At 39.5% G+C, this 20,102-nt stretch overlaps 1 protein-coding gene across 1 annotated transcript in view; it reads left to right on the top strand.

Annotated features, from left to right (window-relative positions):
- Positions 1–20,102, top strand: part of BRCA2 (BRCA2 DNA repair associated) — an 87,364-nt gene that overhangs the window by 56,298 nt on the left and 10,964 nt on the right. Inside the window, exons 19-24 of the mRNA XM_037134509.2 lie at positions 3,085–3,240; positions 3,333–3,477; positions 4,716–4,837; positions 7,295–7,493; positions 10,593–10,756; positions 10,841–10,979. Coding sequence (XP_036990404.2) covers positions 3,085–3,240; positions 3,333–3,477; positions 4,716–4,837; positions 7,295–7,493; positions 10,593–10,756; positions 10,841–10,979 — 925 coding nt within the window. The remainder of the gene's footprint in view (positions 1–3,084; positions 3,241–3,332; positions 3,478–4,715; positions 4,838–7,294; positions 7,494–10,592; positions 10,757–10,840; positions 10,980–20,102) is intronic.

Raw genomic sequence — 20,102 nt, forward strand, 5'->3', positions numbered from 1 at the left:
TTCCTTTTAATCCCTAAAGTGAATCTGTGCCTGTTGGCATAATGTTTAATTTTCAAGAGACCATTATTATTTCTTAATTTTTTTCTTTTTTATGACATCTGGTTCTTGTTACATGCATATAGCATCTTCTCATCTTTCTGAAGCAATTGATTAATATTTTGATGTATTTTTGTTTTTTATGCTCCATGTGTTGTTTTTTTTTTGTATGAGAACCTCCTTTATTGTTTGGATCTCAAGTTGGATACTTTCCTCAACTGATTATTGATAGTTGTTCTTTCCTCTTCAAGAGTGGGGCACTAATGAGCTGATTAGAAGCTCTGTGTGAGGTGGGGCTTGTCAACCTGTCTGTTGGGTGGTAAGACAGGGATTCGATTTTTTTTTTTCATTAGGAAACCCTCAAACATCAGTGACTGTTCTGAAAGCTAAACAGAGTAAGGGAACTAAAGGGGGATTTTTTTGTAGCATAAGGGTTTTTGTTGCTTTTTTGTTTTCAATATAGCATCTCATTTGCACCCTAGCTACATCTGCCTGGTGGTCCAGAGTCCAGGATATGTATGGCTCAGTCTCTTCAGAAAGTAAATGCTCCTGGGTTCTTTTTGAGCCCAGAAGAGGGAAGAACAGCTACCAGGTTGCTTGGTAACTGAGGTTTTAATTAACTTCCTCCTGTTTTCAGCTCCTGCCTGCAGAGGTACCTATTGCCTTCAGTTTTCTTAAATTATTTTGTTTCACATTGGCTTCATAACAACAAGTTTGCTAGCTGAATAACCTTGGGTAGATTATGTAATTTCTCTTATGCTTAAGTTTTGTTACCCATAAAAAGGGAATAAGTCTTAGAGTTGTTGTGAAGATTAGATGTAAATATATGTAAAGTAGTAACACTGTACCAGGCACCACAGTAAGTACTCTATGAATGTTTGCTATTTTTATTAACTGGAATTATTCTTGAGCTGTTTTATTATGTACCACTTGTCTAACAAATGATTAACTTCCAAAATTTTGGTAATTATCTCATCTACTGTCTTCTCCAGTTCTTTGTTCTTATAGGTTTTTTTTTGTTGTTTTTTTGAGGAAGCCCAGGTAAATAAGTATATTTCAACCCATCATGTTTAAATTGAATTCTGTTTTATTAATTTTCTAATACAGGCATACTTCTGAGATATTGTGGGTTCGGTTCCAGACCACCATGATATAACACATATCTCAATAACATGAGTCACATGTATATTTTGGTTCCCCATTGCATGTAAAAGTTGTTTACTTGTAGTCTAGTGATTTTCAACCTTTTTTATCTCATGGTACACATAAAGTAATTACTAAAATTCTGTAGCACACCAAGAAACTTACACTTTTTGTCAATCTAACTAAAAAAGGTATAATTTTTTTATTTTGATCCTCATCCGAGGACATTTTTTTTTTTTTTTTGGTTGCTTTTAGAGAGAAGGGAAGGGAGAGGGGAAGAGAGGGAGAGAAACATCAATGCAAAGCATTGATCTGTTGCCTCCTGCATGCACCCAGACTGGGGATCAAACCCACAACCTAGGAATGTGTCCTGACCAGGAGTCGAACCCTCAACCTTTTAGTTATTAGGATGATAACTCCAACTGACTGGGCCACACCAGCCAGGGCGAAATAGGTATAATTTTGATTCATTCACATCAGATGGCTATTGTTATGTTAGCTATTATCATTTTTTTGATTTGACAGTCTAAGAGAAAAGTCAGTGCCTTTTTCTACATAGTCAGGTATTGCATGTTTTAAAAATACTTGCGGCACACCACTGTGCCTCTCGTGGCTGTGGCACCAATTGAAAATTGCTGCTGTAGTGTATTAAGTTTGCAATAGCATTGTGTCTAAAAAAGCAATGTGCATACCTTAATTAAAAAATACTTCATGTCCTAAAAACGCTGACCATCATCTGAAGCTTCAACAAGTCTTTTTACTGGTGGAGGGTCTCGCCTCAACACTGATGGCTGCTGATTGATCAGGTGGTTCTTGCTGAAGGCTGAGGTGGCTGTGACAAATTTCTTAAAATGAGACAACAGTGACATTTACTGCATGGATGGACTCTTCCTTTCACAAACAATTTCTCAAAGATCACTGATCACAGATCACCATACCATAATAAAAATGAAAAAGATTTCTTTGAAATACTGTGAGAATTACCAAAATGTGACAAAGTCACATTTGATGCTGGAAAAATTGTGCCGATAAACTTATTTGATGCAGGGTTGCCACCAGGCTTCAGTTTATAAAATACACACAATATCTGTGAAGTATAATAAAGCATACTGCAATGAAACAAGGTATACCTATAGTCATATTTACATGACATTAAGACTTTAGAGCAGTATGAACGTTTTTTTAAACAGCTTTATTGAGACAATTCCCACACCATGCAATTCACCCAATGAAAGTGATGATAATTCCATGGTCACAGAGTTGCACAGCCATCACCACAATGACGTTTAGAGTGTTTTCACCACCAGCCCACTGTTTGTTGGCAGCACCAATCTTCCTCAGCTTTTAGATGCCCACAGGTTTTCCTCAACCTAAAAAGGAAAAAGAGCCTCCCTTAACCCTGCTCTGCACTCTCTGGCCATTGTACAATAGAGTTCCCTCTTTCTACATTTCAGTCTCTTTTAAAAAAATTTTTTTTAACAACTTGAAAATTATAGTTGACATTCAATGCTGTATTAGTGTCAGGTGTACAGCATTGTGGTTAGTTTGTACGCTTCACACAGTGGTCTCCCCAATATTTCCAGTACCTACCTGGTACCATATATAGTTGTTACAATATTATTGACTATATTCCCTATCCTGTACTTCCCACTTTCATGACTATTTTGTAACTGCCACATTATATTATACCTCTTAATCCCTTCCCCTTTTTCACCAAGAACCCTAGCCCACCTCTTCTCTGGTGACCTTCAGTTTGCTCTCTGCATCTGAGTCTGTTTCTTGAATAATTTTTAAGATACTATATTTTTTAAAGAAGTCCTAAAAGAATGAAACCTTATGAAGTCTGAAATAGAATTGAATAAATTTACTGAATTTATAAATTGATATATTCCTTAATTTATTCAGATTTCTGCTAACAGTACCCGGCCTGCTTGCTGGTATGCCAAGCTTGGATTCTCTCCGGACCCTAGACCTTTTCCTCTGCCTTTGTCATCACTTTTCAGTGATGGGGGAAATGTTGGTTGTGTTGATGTAGTTATTCAAAGAGTATACCCTATGCAGGTATGACTTATTCTTGAAACTTACTCTGTATTTCTCTCTTTTGAGACAATTAATTTGAATGATTCCTTCTTATGTGTGATGCATTATTACAGTGGATGGAGAAGACATCATCTGGATTATACATATTTCGCAATGAAAGAGAAGAAGAAAAGGAAGCAGCAAAATATGTGGAGACACAACAAAGGAAACTAGAATGCTTATTCACTAAAATTCAAGCAGAATTTGAAGAGCATGAAGGTAAAATGAGTTGTACATTACAAGTTTATTTATATGAAAACAAGTTTTTTTTTTAATTAGAGGTCTCGGAGGCTTCTAATTTAAATTTTGTAATCAGGTAAATTGTCTTTAAGTTATAGATTTTTTTCTGATTCTGAATCAATTATTTATTTTTAATATATTTTATTGACTGTGCTATTACAGTTGTCCCATTTTTTTAACCTCCCCTATCTATTTTGGACTTACCATTTATGCTTCTTATTCTCTGTACCTTTTTCCCCCCCATTCACCCCCCTCCTCCTCCCCACTAATAACCATCTATATGATCTCCATTTCTATGATTTTGTTCCTGTTCTAGCTGTTTGGTTAGTTTGTTTATGCTGTTGGGTGTTTTTAGGATCAGTTGCATTTTACTGTTCTACTTCTGATCATCTATTTCTTAGATAAGTCCCTTTAACATTTCATGTAATAAGGACTTGGTAATGATGAACTTCTTTAACTTTACCTTATCTGGGGAGGATTTTATTTGCCCTCCCATTCTAAATAATAGCTTTGCTGGATAGAGCAATCTTGGATGTAGGTCCTTGCCTCTCATGACTTAGAATAGTTTCCAGCCCCTTCCTGACTATAAGATTTCTTTTGAGAAATCAGCTGAGAGTCTTACGGGAACTCCTTGGTAGGTAACTGTCTCCTTTTCTCTTGCTGCTTTTAAGATTCTCTCATCTTTAATCTTGGGTAATGTAATTATGATGTGCCTTGGTGTCTGCTTCCTTGAGTCCAACTTCTTTGGGACTCTCTGAGCTTCCTGGACTTCCTGGAAGTCTAGTTCCTTTGCCAGATTGGGGAAGTTCTCCTTTATTGTTTGTTCAAATAAGTTTTCAATTTCTTGCTCTTCTTCTTGGCCCTCTGGCACCTCTATGATTTGGATGTTAAAATGTTTAAAGGGGTTCCAGAGGTTCCTAAGCTATGCCTCATGTTTTTAAATTCTTGTTCCTTCATTCTGTTCTGGTTGAATGTTTACTTCTTGCTTCTCCAAATCATTGATTTGAGTCCCAGCTTCCTTCTACCACTGTTGGTTCTCTGTATATTTTTCTTTATTTCACTTTGTATCACCTTCACTTTTTCATCTATTTTGTGACCATACTTATTTGTGTTGTTTTTTTTATTATACCCTTATTTGTGTGTTTTTTCCTTGGTTATCTTGTTGTCAGGGTTGTTAACTTTGTGGATTAGCTAATTAATAATGCTGTTTTCCCTAGAAAATGTAACAAAACAATGTACACCGTCATGTGCATTAACCAGACAGCAAGTGTGTGCTCTGCAGGATGGTGCTGAGCTCTATGAAGCAGTAAGGACTGCGCCAGACCCTAGTTACCTTGAGGTGAGAGAAGAAGAAGGCATGTTATAGGCCTTCTCTGGCTGTCATGGGAAGCAGTATGTTGAAATGCTGTTTCTCAGAGGCGGGTGTTTGCATTTCTGGGATTTATAGTGATGAGCTAGACATGGTGGTATAGTTATTGTTCTGTATCAAATAAAGGATAGGTAGGAGCATTAAGTAATTTTATATATCAAATAAATGTGGTTTAAAATACAGACAAAACGTGGTTACTTTTGAAATAAAACAAGTGTCTTCAGAGCAGTATCTTAGTTTCCATGTTCTCAGCTCTTTCTCAGATCCTACCCAGAGACTATTTCATGATCTTTACCTGAAAGGGACTTAAATAGACAAGTGCAGAAGAATTAAACTGTATTAGAAATAGTATAGGCTTTAGAATCATGCCTCTGCCTTTTACTAGCAAAGCAAATTGGACATAAAATAGCTTTAAAATGGGCATAAAATAAGTTGTTCTAGGATCAAATTACATAATATATGTAAAAGAATACTGTTAATAAAGTTTCTTGTAAATGTTAGTTTCTGTTGTTAGAACATCATTTTATATATTTAAGGTAAACTGCCTCCTAAATTTGTAGACACTCAAGTATCTAATTAATGCCTGGATTGGTTTGCTAGATAGGGAGGGGGTGAGAAATTTTAGGAATACTTTTTTTTGATTACTGATAATTCTCATTAATTTGGTGACAATAAATATTGTATATAGCCTTAAGTTTTTAAAAATAAATGAGACTACAAGAAAATAAATAAACAGTTCTCTACTAGGAGGCTAAGCAATGCTGTTCTGAATAGAATTCCCTCATATTCCAACATGATACAACTCAGATTCTCTCTGTGAAATTTGAGTCCGGTTTGAAAGCCTGTGAGTGCACTTGCTACAAGTCTGTAAGTTAAGGCTTTATTTTGCTTTCTTGAAACATCATTTGCTTCTATAGCTTATATTATTACATATGTTGAAGCTTGGGCTTTCTCTGAGTCATCATGAGGATAGTTTTGACTTCATTTGCAAAGTTTAATGAAATATTTATTGGTCTGGTATCTTTTTATATAATTTATTATAAGGAGGAAGTAATGAGAATGAGAGTTGGAGTACTAAATTCTAGACATGGTCCTCCCACTTTGTATCTGGACAAGTAATTTATCTCTTAGGCTTTCTGTCTACCTTCTATCAAAGGAAGGTCTGAGAGGAGCTAATCTCTATGGTTCTGAGTTTCTGTGATGCTGAGATCTCACTTGGGTACAAGTATTGCTATAATTCTTGGAAAAATAACCATCAATTTCTGAAACACTCTGTCAAAAGGATTTGTTTTCAGTGACAATGCTGAATGTTGTGGGACTTTGGAAATCATAGATTTCTTTTTAATTCTTGTTTAAACACTGTCAGCATTTTTAGCCCTTTTCAGAGTACATAGTTCAAGTCTCCCTGCCCCATGTAGATTATGAGATTAAGATTTGTAAGGCAGCCGCATTGTAGTGTGTTATTTGTCAGATTCCATTTCCTATTTTATTTTATTTTATTTTACTTTTATATTTTGTATTTTTTTAATTTTTATTTTTTTGTTCATTCATTCATTCTTGTTACACTGGTTGAAATTCCCAAGAAATAAAGACAGCAGGTTGGTGAAGTGATTGAGAAAAGTATGGAGGAAACAAGAAGTGCTGTAGCATGTGTCTAGTTTTTGGTTTTGGGTTTTTTGTTGTTGTTTTAGAGAGAAAGAGAAACCGATTTGTTGTTCCACTTATTTATGCATTTATTGGTTGATTCTCATTGTGCTCTGATCAGAGATCAAAGCTACAACCTTGGCATATCAGGATGATGCTCTCTCTGACTGACTGAGCAGCCCGGCCGGGGCTAGCGCGTGTCTGTTTAAAGTGTATCAGCTCTTCCAGAGAGTTCATGAAATTACACTATGGGGGCTAAGAATGAGGGTTCTTGAGCGAACCGTACCTATGTGCCTCCGCAGTTATTTATTCCCTTTCACCTCAGTTTCATCATCTACAACGTGGAAACAATAAGAATACCTATCTCATAGGGTTATTATACAAATTAAGTGAATTAACAAATTTCCCACTTATAGATTCATTTCTCAGAGTGAACTTTCACATTACCCATTTAGAATGTCATTGATGTTGATATATGTGATTATTAGAGTACATTTATACTCTAATTGTACTGCAATTGTACAATTGCAGGGATTGTTTTGTCCCTAAGGAAGTTGATCAGAAAGGTTAGTAAACAGTTTAAGATACAGAACATATTTGTTATGTGATAAGCTAAGTACATTAATCTCAATTTTTGTATTGTCACACCCTTAAAATGAACTCAACTCTGTCGTGTTTTACCCCCAGTTAAAGGGATTCAGTTACAATAGATGAGGTGTTTGTTTTTGTTTTGTTTGCTTTTTATTCCAGCCTTAAATGTTTTCATATGTTAAATGCTCACAGGCTTATTTTAGTGAAGAACAGTTACGAGCCTTGAATAATCATAGACAGATGTTGAATGACAGGAAGCAAGCACAGATCCAGTTGGAATTCCAGAAGGCTATAAAGTCTGCTGAGAAAGGGGAGCAAATGTTATCAAGGGATGTTACAACTGTGTGGAAGTTGCGTATCATAAGCCATGAGAAAAAAGAAAAAGATTCAGGTCAGTATGTAAATTTTTTTGTTTCTAATGATTTTAAGTATTATATTAATAAAATGATTAAGTGCTAGATGAAGTGTAAAGTTAGTGCATATCAGAGGAGCAAAGTCTAAACAAGGTTACATATGACCCAAAGCTTTTATGAATTTCTCTACCTGACAGTGATCTCCAAGGATGCCAGCAAGGCTCCAAACTTGGCTTCCCCTCATTTGGAAACACTTCATCCCTCCCTGAGAATCTGGGAAGGAAAGTTTGCAGAAACAAATGCTGAACCGGCAGTGTTGTGATTTGTGGTGGAACCAGGTTCTGGAGCTAATTGGTGAAGGGTGGGGAGCTCTCAAAGGAGCTGTGGCCTCCAGACCCACCGACTGAAATTACTGCATGGTCAGCCGGCTCTTCTCCCTTCCATTCCCTAGCTTTACCCTTCTTTTTTTCATTCTTGGCTCTTTCCTGCCTCTGTCTCTTCTTGGCTGTTTTTTCCAGCCTCACACTTCTGTTTTCATGTCCTCCAAACTGGCCCCCAAGAGATAGCTGTGGTTTTCAGTCCTTTGTAACCACTGAAAGTTCCAAAATATCAAAATCAAACAGATACTTACCACTTGGAGATGAACATTTTTAGTAGCCATGCAGTCCTTTAGAACTTGTGACCAAATTTTTCTGCCAAGTAGAGGAGAAGGAACCTACATCTACCAGATCCCATCCTAAGGCAGCCCCTGGGTTGGAGCAGAATCCATCAGGACAAAGGGAGCGCCATGGGTCTCACCTGTGCCCTCAGAGGAGACTGGGTCTTCCAGGTCTCCACAGATGCTGGAATCTGGTCCAGATTCCTCTTTCAGGCTAACCCTGGGACCAGAGAAGGAGACTTGCTGGAGTCAGGTTACCAAATTTATCTTGACAGTCGCTTTAATGTTTAATGAAAACTAAGGACTAGCAATTCTAAATAAAATGTTCTCCTGGTTGGTCCATTGGGAAGAGACCAAATCTATTTGGGATCAACAACAGAGAAGGGCTTTAGCTGCCTCCCTCCCCTTCCCATTCACCTGCTAGGATCACTGGCTTTTCCTGCCCTGGGGTAAAATTTGTTTTGTTTTCTCCCAGTTCAGAAATCTGGAAGGTACTGGCTGGGTTCTCTGCTTAGTGCCTTGTAAGGCTGAAATCCAGGTTTCAGTTGGCTGCATTTTTATCTCGTGTGCAGGGTCCTCTTCCAGGCTCACTGTAGTTCCTGACAAAATGTATTTTCTGTGGTTGTAAGTCTGAGATCCCTATTTCTTGTCCAGCATGTGCTTCCTGAAGCCTCCTGCCTTCTTTTTATGTGGCCTTCTCCATTGTCAGACCAATAACAGTGCATTGCATTCATCTCATGCTTGACTCTGATTTTGTCTTCTTTTTTAAAAAATATATTTTATTGATTATGCCATTACAGTTGTTCTATTCCCCCCCTTCATTACCCTCCACCCTGCACACCCCCTCCCTCACCATTCCCCCCCCCTTTAATTTATGACCACGTGTCTTGAATTCTTTAGAGTCTATATTTCCCATACTATTCTTGCCCTCCCCCCTATCTATTTTCTACTTGCCATCTATGCTACTTATTTTCTGTACCTTCTCCCCCCTTCTTTTCCCACTCCCCTGTTGCTAACCCTCCATGTGATCTTCATTTCTATGGTTCTCCTGATCTAGCTGTCCTCTTAGTTTTCTTTTGTTCTAGGTGTGGTTGTTAATAACTGTGAGTTTGTTGTCCTTCCACTGTTCATCTTTTTTATCTTCTTTTTCTTAGGTAAGTCCCTTTAACATTTCATATAATAAGGGCTTGGTGATGATGAACTCCTTAAATTTGATCTTATCTGAGAAGCACTTTATCTGTCCTTCCATTCTAAATGAAAACTTTGCTGGACAGAGCAGTCTTGGTTGTTGGCCTTTGGATTTCATGACTTGGAATACCTCTTTCCATCCCCTTCTTGCCTGAAAGGTCTCTTTTGAGAAATCTGCTGACAGTCTGATGGGAGCTCCTTTGTAGGTGACTGTCCCCTTAGCTCTTGCTGCTTCTAGGATTCTCTCCTTCATTTTAATCTTGGCTAATGTAATTATGATGTGCCTTTGTGTGTTCCTTCTTGGGTCCAACTTCTTTGGGACTCTCTGAGCTTCCTGGATTTCCTGGAAGTCTATTTCCTTTGCCAGATTGGGGAAGTTCTCCTTTATTGTTTGTTCAAATAAGTTTTCCACTTGTTGCTCTTCCTCTTCCCCTTCTGGTACCCTATAAGTCGGATGTTGGGACATTTAAAGATATTCTGGAGGTTCCTAAGCCTCTCCTCATTTTTTTGAATTCTTGTTTCTTCATCCTTTTCTGTTTGGCCATTTTTTTCTTCCTTAAAATCAACCAGTTCTGTGAGCATCCTGATCACCAGTGTTTTGAACTGTGCATCTGAAAGTTTGGCTATTTCTTTGTCACTTAGAGTTATGGGCTCTGGGGCTTTGAGTTCTTGAGCCATGATGATTTGGTCTGTTCGCGCCTGTTACGTATGAGGAGTGGAGCCTTAGGTGTTCACCATGACGGGGCCACCCAGGTCACTGGGTTGTGACTCTGTATGTGGGGGCAGGGTCAGAGAGGGACAGTGGCGGTCCCCTCTGCTGCTTCCTGCTGCTGGGGCCTGCGAGGTCTGTCTCACTGCTCGCTCCTTCACCAGTTTATCTGCACGTGAATGTGTGACCACAGTCAGCCTTCAGTGGGTCCGCCCGCTGCTATTCCACACCTGGGATCCACCCACGGCTACCTGCGTGCCTGGGTCCACGGGCCCTGGTGGGTCTGGTGGATCTTTCCTGCCCAACCCCGCTCTGCTGCTGGCTCTGCCCCTCTTAACAGTTTGGCTGAATGGTTCGTTGTTGTCAGACTTCCGTATAGTTCAATTTTCTGTGGTTTTGCTGCGTTTTTGTTGCTAAAACTTTGTTGTTTTTAAACTTGGTTGTGCGAGAAGGCCAGTGTTTCCACCTACACCTCCATCATGGCAGAAGTCCTTGATTTTGTCTTCTTTCGTATTCATTTTTAGACAGGAATTTTAATAATTACAAATTCTTCCATTGTCTTTTTTCTATTTATCTGAATAGTCATCTTAAGTATCTGGCGACCATCATCAGATTTATATTCTCTGCTAACAGAGGGAAAGAGATACAGAATCTATCATCTTGCAGCATCAGGATTTAAAAATAAATCTGGAAGAGCTACCGTACAGTTAACAGCAACCAAAAACACTCAGTTTCAACAAATACCGGTATGTCCTTCTCATTGTAATTTTTTAATTTTGATAAATACATATGAGTTTACAGAATCTACACATGCTCATTTTTTTTTGTAGGCTTCTGATGAAATACTGTTTCACGTTTATCAGCCAAGGGAGCCCATTCCCTTCAAACAGTTATGGAATCCAGGCTTCCAGCCACATTGTTCTGAAGTGGACCTAATAGGATTGGTAGTTTCTGTTGTGAAAAAAAAAGGTAATGTACAGCGTATTTAGTTCTAGCTTTTTAAAAACATTGTCTTTTAAAATTTGTCTTAGGATTAATCGGAACCACAAATCAGCAAATTCGGTAACTAGTGATTTGAAAATAAGCCTGTTTTAACCTTGATTCTTAATGTAAATCAATTGTACAGTATTACAAGGGAAGGATTTACATCCCATTCCAACTACTTAGTTTTATTAAAGAAATTGCTAGAAAATTTTCCACAGGGTTTACTATTAGATAATCACTAATTATCTAATAGTGGTTACTATTAGATAATTATAATTTTTCTGTGCAGTTAACTGTACATTTAGGCCTCTGTCTCCAGCTTTGATTTTTGTTTTTCTTTTTCTCTTTGCAGTATCTCTTATTATCCCTAATGATATCTATTCATTGTTCTAAAGCCTACTTTTTAAAATACAGCTACTCCAGTATTTATCATTGGTGTTGGTTTGGATGGTATAGAATTTTTTGTTCCTTAATTTTTAACTTACCAATATTTTTATATTCAAAATTTGTTTTTGCTAGTTAGCATGTTGGGTCTTGCCTTACCCAATCTGACAATCTGTATCCTTTAACTGGTTTGATCTAAGCATTTTTAATGTGATTATTAGTATTGGTGGATTTAAATTTTTCACCTTGCTGGCTGTTTTCTATTTGTCTAATCAGTTCTTCATGTAGGAGAGCAATTCTTGTGATATTTCTACATATATGGTAGTAGCCATTGTCTCAGAATGAATAAAACATTCTTTTAATGAATGTTTGTATAGCAAAAAGGCCTGGGAAGCAGATTCCTCTCCTATGCAGAAAGTTTGATCACTTTCCTCTGAATTTTTGTTTCTGATTCTGTTTGGGTTTTTGTTGTTGTTTTATTTTATTTATTTATTTATTTATTTATTTATTTATTTATTTTGAGATTCCACATATAAGTGAGATCATGCAATACTGGTCTTTCTCTGTCCAACTTATTTCACTTAGCATAATGCCCTTAAGGTCTATCTGTTGTTGCAAATGGCAGGATTTCCTTTTCTATGGGTGAATAATATTCCCTTATATATACCACATTTTTTTTAACTGTTCCCCTATTCACAGACACTTAGGTTATTCCCTGTCTTGGCTGCTGTGCACAATGCTGCAGTGAACAAGGGAGGGCAGATATCCTTTAAACATATTGGTTTTGTTTCCTTTGGATATATACCCAGAAATGGAAATGGTGGGTCATACAGTAGTTCTATTTTTAATTTTTTAAGGAATAAATAATTTCAAATAACTAAGAAATAGCCATGGTTGATGTGGCTCAGTAGATGGAATGGTGGACTTCAAACCGAAGGTTGCTGGTTCAGTTCCCAGTCAGGGCACATGCCTGGGTTGTGGGCCAGGTCCCCAGTAGGGGGCATGAGAGAGGCAGCTGATCGAAGTATCTCTCGCATGTCAATGTTCCTCTGTTTCTCTTTCGCCCTCCCTTCCCCACTCTCCAAAAATAAGTAGATAGAAATGTGGTGGTTGTTTGTTTTTAAGAAAATAAATAACCTTTGCTGTGTCAGCTTCAGTTTTTACTACTCTCAACATCTCAGCCAAGTACATCTATATTTTATTCCTTAAATATGACATTGCACACTCCTTTTTCCTTATCTCTTTCCCTATATTCTATCCATAAAGTCCAACTTTTGTCTCCCTAAGTACTAGGAAGTGTCAAAACCAGCTGAGGTCTGAGTTTATGCACAAAGACTTCTATTTATTGATGATTTTGTGCCTAGCATCCCAGTCTTCTCCCCTGGCAGTTTGTTCTTCACTCTGCTTCAACTATGTTGATGTCTTCCTTGCTATTCTTGGGCCCACTGAGCTCGCTTTCATCACAGAGCCTTTATACTCACTGTCGTTCCTTCCAGAAGCTTCTCCCCAACAGCCACATGGCTGGCTCCTTTTGCTCTTTCAAGTCGCTGGTGAAATGCAGCCTTCTAAATGGCCTTTCCCTGACCACCATTTGTAAAAGAGCAGTACTCTCTTCCCTCCCCAACTTAACTTTAAATTCTCCATAGCACTGAGCAGCACCTGACAATATGTTTGTTTTTTTGTCTCCCTCTTCCAGAATATTAGCTCTACAAGGACAGAGACTTTGATACTGCTGTATCCTCAGCTCCTAACACCATGCCTAGTCCAGGGTTGGGTCTTAAATATTTGTGGGATTCCTTACTTATCAACTTCCCTGTCATGTTTCTCCCTTCCCCTACTCTTTGGTTAAGATTTAGTGTCCATCTCCTTTTTGAGAAGGCATCATATGTACCATATTCCACAAGTTCTTCATATTTTTTCATGCGTACCTATTACCTCAATTCTGAGACTATATCTTACCTAGGCATAATATTGTGAGATCATGCTTTCTTTCCTTCCCCAGGAACTTTGTGCAAATTACTCTTTGGAATTGAACAATCTAGAACTGGAATAATTTTCCGCCCATTTAGTCATTTTTTTTCAGTCTAGATATCTAAAGAAAAGAATGTTTTCTTTTGTACTCCAAAAGCTTGACTAAACTGTGTCTTAGCGAAAGCATTCTGGACACAATTCTTCTGGGACACAGGATGCTCTTTTGGTCTGCAGACTTGGTGCTTTCTTTATTTCATGGGTATTCTGTAATTTCTTTGAACATGTCTGCTGTCCATTTATTCGGATTTCAATTTCAAGGATACCAGTTAGTCTTATGTTGCATTATTTTTGTTTTTGTTTTTACCTATTCTCTGATTTTTTTATTTTCATTCACCATTATTATATCTAGCCTTTATGTTCATACTTTTATTTTCTGCAATATGTTTTATTTCTTGCTATTTCTAATACATGTATCTGACCCATTGTGATCATATATGGTGTCCTCAATTTACTTCTTTGGTCCTGCAATCTCTGTGTCTTACAGGGCTACTTATCCCGTGTTCAAGCTTTTATTTTCTCAAGTACATGTTCCTACTAAGTTCAATAGCATGAATCGCTTTGAAGAATTTAGAAGCCGTCTCTTTTTCTTTCAGTTTTGTTTTCTTATGGGTTGTGCTTTTTTTCTGTGTTCTTTTCTCCTTTTTTTAATGAGTTTTCTTTGGTAAGTTGTGTTTCAGTGCTTTGTGAGTTTTCTTTGACTCTAGTGTGTTAATATGCTACATTATTTACATAGCATTTCATTTGATCTTAATCAGACTTGATAACTTTTCCCACACCTTCCGCACATTCTTTTGTAAATGCTGGGTGAGTAGCAATAAATGAGAAGGGAAAAATCCCTGCCCTCGTGGAGCTTATGTTATAGGAGGGAAGGAGAGATTATAAATAAATAAGTACATTTATACTTTTCTTAGTAACTGCTAAGAAAAAAATGAGGTAGGGAACGACAGGTACTAAGTATCAGGGAGTAGGTGAGAGAAATATAACTTTAGATAGGGATGGGAAGAAAGACCTCACTCTAGAGTTGACATTTGAGTGAGACTTGAAGAAACAGAGAGAGGGAGGCATGCGGACATCTGGAGGAGGACAGGTCCAGGCAGAAGAAATTGTCATGACACAGCAGGATCCTCTCTGGTGGCCTGAAGCATGGGCAGAGGCCAGGGAATGAGTAATCACAGCCAGGGTAGAGGCACTGAAGGACCAGACGACATCGTGGGCCTTGTATAGAAGTCAACTCAAGTTCTAAAGGTGATGGGAGGACTTCCAGCCCAGATGAAGGTGTAGGTGGAAACACTGTGCCTCCTCACACAACCAAGTTTAAAGACAACAAAGTTTTCCTAACAAAAACACAACCAAAACACAGAAAATTTAACTGTACAGAAGACCGACAACAACAAAGCATTCAGCCAGACTGGAGAGGGGCGGAGCCAGCGGCTAGTGGAGCGGGGTCGTGCAGAAAAAGGTGGCCAGACAAACTCAGGCACGCAGGCAGTGGTTGGCAGATCCCAGGCATGGGGTGGCAATAGGAAGACCCACAAGGCGGCACAAGGAGGGCACAAGGCGGCTGGCTGACTGTGATCACACATTCATGCACAGATAAACCAGTCAAAGGAGCGAGCAGTGAGACAGACTTTGCAGGCTAGGGCCCCAGCGATGGGAATTAAAGCCTAAAAGCACCAATTGGAAAAAGCACCAATCTGGGCACTTTTGGGGTCAAGGTGCCCAGAGAAGCTTCCAGGCTCACAGAGAGTTCATTGGAGAGACCCACAGGGTCCTGGAGGGTGCACAGGTCAACACACCCGGGAGCCGGCACCAGGGGGGCCAGGTTTGCTTTCGGGAAGCAGCAGAGGGGACTGAAATCCGAGAGAGAGCAGAACAAACGCCATTACCCCTCTCTAACCCTGCTCCCACATACAGCGTCACAACCCAGTGACTGGGTCGCCCCACCCTGGTGAACACCTAAGGCTCCGCACCATCATATGTAACAGGTTTGAACAGACCAAAACATTATGGCTCAACAAGAACAGCTCAAAGCCCTAGAGCCAATACATCTAAGCAACCAAGAGACAGCCAACCTATGAGATGCACAGTTCAAAACACTGGTGATCAGGATGCTCACGAACTGGTTGATTTTAGTCACAAATTAGAGGAACAAATGAAGGCTAAACTAAGTGAAACAAAAGGAAATGCACAGGGAACCAATAGTGATGGAAAGGAAACTGGGACTCAAATCAAGGGAGTGGATCAGAAGGAAGAAATAAATGACCAAACAGAAAAGTATGAAGAAACAAGAATTCAAAAAAATGAGGAGAGGTTTAGGAACCTTCAGGACATCTTTAAACGTTCCAACATCTGAATTATAGGGGTACCAGAAGGGGAAGAGGAAGAGCAACAAGTGGAAAACTTATTTGAACAAACAATAAAGGAGAACTTCCCCAATCTGGCAAAGGAAATAGACTTCCAGGAAGTCCAGGAAGCTCAGAGAGTCCCAAAGAAGTTGGACCCAAGAAGGAACACACCAAGGCACATCATCATTACATTAGCCAAGATTCAAATGAAGGAGAGAATCCTAGAAGTAGCAAGAGATAAGAGGACAGTCACCTACAAAGAACTTCCCATCAGACTGTCAGCTGATTTCTCAAAAGAGACCTTACAGGCAAGAAGGGGCTGGAAAGAAGTATTCTAAGTCATGAAATCCAAAGACCTCCATCCAAGATTGCTCTATCCAGAAAAGCTTTCATTTAGAATGGAAGGGCAGATAAAGTGCTTTTGAGATAAGGTCAAATTTAAGGAGTTCATCATCACCAAGCTCTTACTAAATGAAATGTTAAAGGGACTTATCTAAGAAAAAGAAGATAAAAAATAAGAACAATGAAAGGACAGCAAACTCACAGTTATTAACAACCACACCTAAAACAAAAGCAAACTAAAAGGACAGCTAGATCAGGAGTGGCAACATAGAAATGGAGATCACATGGAGGGTTAGCAACAGGGGAGTGGGAGAAGGAGAAGGGGGGAGAAGGTACAGAGAATAAGTAGCATAGATGGTAGGTAGAAAACAGCGGAGAGGACAAGAATAGTATGGGAAATATAGAATCTAAAGAACTCGTGACACATGGACATAAACTAAAGGGGGGTAATGGTGGGGAGGGGGTGTGCAGGGTGGAGGGGAATGAAGGGGTAGAAATAGGACAACTGTAATGGTATAATCAATAAAATCTATTTTAAAAAAATAAAGGTGATTGAAGGAGTGATACCACCTGACCAGGTTTTCAGGGGATCATTCAGGCTACTCTGATGAAAATAGACTAGTGGGGGCATGAGGGTACAAACAGCGAACCAGCTTCGGGCTAGTGAAGATTTATGCAAAATGTGATTACAGTTTGGACCACACAAAAGAAATGGGAGTGGCCAGAATTAGTCAGGTCTGGTTGTATTTGGAAGTTAGGGGGATAGTCTGGGTTGAAGAGAAGAGTCAGTGCCAAGGTTATTGCACTCGAATAACCTTGCAAAAACTAAGAACCTGGAAAAACTAGAGTTGCCATTTTCTGAGATGGGAAGATTGCAAGGAAAAACAGCTCCGTGGGGAAGGGTAGGAGGAGCTCAAGTTGGACAGTTAAGTTTTAGGTATTTAATCTAAGTGGAGAGTTCTACTGGACAGTTAAATGCAGGAATCTGATCAGGGAAGTGTCTTTGCTGAAGCTAAAAACTAGGAAGTCAACATCTAGGTGGTGTTTAAGTCATGATACTGGCCGAGGTCACTGGGTATGAGAGGAGGTAGAGAAGTGACTCATCACTCTGATAACTAGAAGCAGAGGACACAGAAAGGAGCCAGTTGCAGAAACAGGAGTGGCCAGCATGGTGGGAGGGGTCCTGAGAGTGAGCTCTGCAGAAGCCCAGAGGAAAAGGATTTCTACTTCTGGCCAAGATGAAGGCTTAGGTAGATACACTGTGCCCGCTCGCACAACCATAAGGATAACAACAAATTTAAAAACAGAAAACAACCAGAACTGCCAGAAAAATCAAAGTGTAAGGAAGTCCAACAACCAAGGAGTTAAAGAAGAAATTCATGCAGACTGGTAGGGAGGGGCAGAGACAGGCAGCCATAGTGGAGAGGACTTGCGACAAGGCGACGGCTGGAGAACTGGATGCTCCCAGGGTGGGAGAGGCAGTGGCTTGTGGACTGGATGGTTCCACATTTGTATGCGGCCAAACTGAGAGGAACACCTAGGGAGTGAGATATACCCTGTAACCCAGGGTTCCAATGTGGGGACGTAAAGCCTCAAAACCTCTCACTGAGAAAATCTGTGGGGATTGCAGTGATGGGAGGGACTCCCACCCCCACCATGGAGTTCAATGGAGAGACCCACAGGGTCCTAGAATGTACAAAAATCACCCACCTGGGAATCAGAACCAGAAGGGCCCAATTTGCTTGTGGGTAGTGGAGGAAGTGATGGAAAGCTGGCAGGGAGCCAAGCAAGCGGCATTGTTCCCTTTCAGACCTTTTCTCCACATACAGTGCCAGAACTCAGAGACTGGGTTACCCCACCCTGGCATATATACTGGGACTCCACCCCTTACTACATAACATATACACTGAGACAGACACATAAAAAAATTATGCCCCAAATGAAAGAACAGATCAGAGCTCCAGAAAAAACACAACTAAGCAATAAAGATATAGTCAGCTATCAAATGCAGAGTTCAGAGCACTGGTAATCAGGATGCTCACAGAAATGGCTGAGTATGGGCATAAAATAGAGGAAAAAGTGAAGACAGTGCAGAGTGAAATAAAGTTAAATATATAGGGAACCAACAGTGACAGGAAGGAAACCAGGACTCAAAGCAACAGTTTGGACCAGAAGGAAGAAATAAGCATTCAACCAGAACAGACTGAAGAAACAAGAAGTCAAAAAAGTGAACAGAGGCTTAGGAACCTCTGGGACAATTTTAAACTTTCCAACATCAGAATCATAGGAGTGTCAGAAGGAGAAGAGAAAGCAAGAAACTGAAAACTTATTTTAAAAAAAAATTGAGAACTTCCCCAATCTGGCAAAGGAAATAGACTTCCAGGAAGTCCAGGAAGCTCACAGAGTCCCAAAGAAGGTGGACCCAAGGAGGAACACACCAGTGAACATCATAATTACATTACCCAAGATTAAAAATGAGAGAATCTTAAAAGCAGCAACAGAAAAGGAGACAGTTACCTACAAAGGAGTTCCTATTAGACTCTCAGCTGATTTCTCAAACCTTACAGGCAAGAAGGGGCTGGAAAGAAGTATTCTAGGTCATGAGAGGCAAGTACCTACATGTAAGATTACTCCGTCCAGTAAAGCTGTCATTTAAAATGGAAGGGCAGATAAAGTGCTTTCCTGATAAGGTCAAGTTAAAGAAGTCTATCATCCAAGCCCTTAGTATATGAAATGTTTAAAGGGACTTAAGTAAGAAAAAGAAGAAGATCAAAACTATGAACAGTAAAATAACAGCAAACTCAGAACTATCAACAATTGAACCTAAGAAATACTAAAACAAAAAGATACTAAACAAACAACTAGAACAGGGTCAGAATCACAGAAGTGGAGATCAGATGGCGGGTTATCAGCATAGAGAAGAAATGGTGTGAATGGGAGAAAATGTACAGGAATAAGAAGCATAAGTGGCAGGTACAAAATAGACAAGGGGATATTAAGAATAGTATAGGAAATGTAAAGGCCAAAGAACTTAATATGTATGACTCATGGACATGAACTAACCCCGGGGGTAATGCTGGTGAGTAGGCACAGAGGGGAGGGGAATAAATTTGGAGGAAAAAAATTGGACAACTGTAATAGTATAATTAATAAAACATTTTTTAAAGGATTTCTGACAGGTGAGTGTGAATGAGTTTCTCTGCTGGCATGTGGTAGCATAGATGCTGAGGTTAGAGCTGTATATTGATTACTGGCTTTAGCACCTTGCGGGGGAGCCTTTTGGTGGAGTGGTGGGAAAGACTGAAGTGGGGCAAGGAGATAGGAGAGGAAAAGTGACAGTGAATGCTGGCATTTCAGAGACACCGTAATGTGAAGGCGAAGACATGTGGAGCAACAGCTAGAAGGGGAATTGGGAGCAAGAGGGTATTTGTGTTTTCAGATGATATTGCTAATAACAAACTGATGAGTTACTGTGTATGGTGAAAGGCCCCAATAAGGGGGTGAGTTGTGGATCACAGTTCTTTAGTCACCACATCAGGATGGTACCTAGGGAGCTGTGGGGCGTTGGGCCTCAGCTGGTAGCAGTGACAGTTCTTCCATAGTTGGACGGAAAAAGGGGGAAGTGTGTGTTTACAGATGAAGTGGGAGAGCTGATGTGTGAGCAGAAATTTGTAGCTCTCCTCTGCCTGTGTTCTTACTGAAGTAGGAACTGAATCACCACTGAGAGTCAAAATGGAGGGAAAGGCATGAAATTATCCTCCAAGAAAATAGCAGACCGAATGGACTGCATGGGGCTTCCAGCACCCACTGGAGTCCAAGTTCATGAATATGAAATGAAACTGGTTACCTCAATGGTGTATTTTTCCAGCTATGTTTAGCTATCATGGTGCCGGCATGAAGTAGGTTAGCTAGATGAATAATACAAAGCAAGAGGGCACAGAATTTGTGGGTATATGCAAAGGAGGGATTTTTATATAATTGTCTCTGGATTTTAAGCACAAGACAG

This window comes from Artibeus jamaicensis, unplaced genomic scaffold (assembly GCF_021234435.1).
Source record: "Artibeus jamaicensis isolate MK-2021 breed Jamaican fruit bat unplaced genomic scaffold, CSHL_Jam_final contig_2002, whole genome shotgun sequence".
NCBI classification, from domain to species: Eukaryota; Metazoa; Chordata; class Mammalia; order Chiroptera; family Phyllostomidae; genus Artibeus; species Artibeus jamaicensis.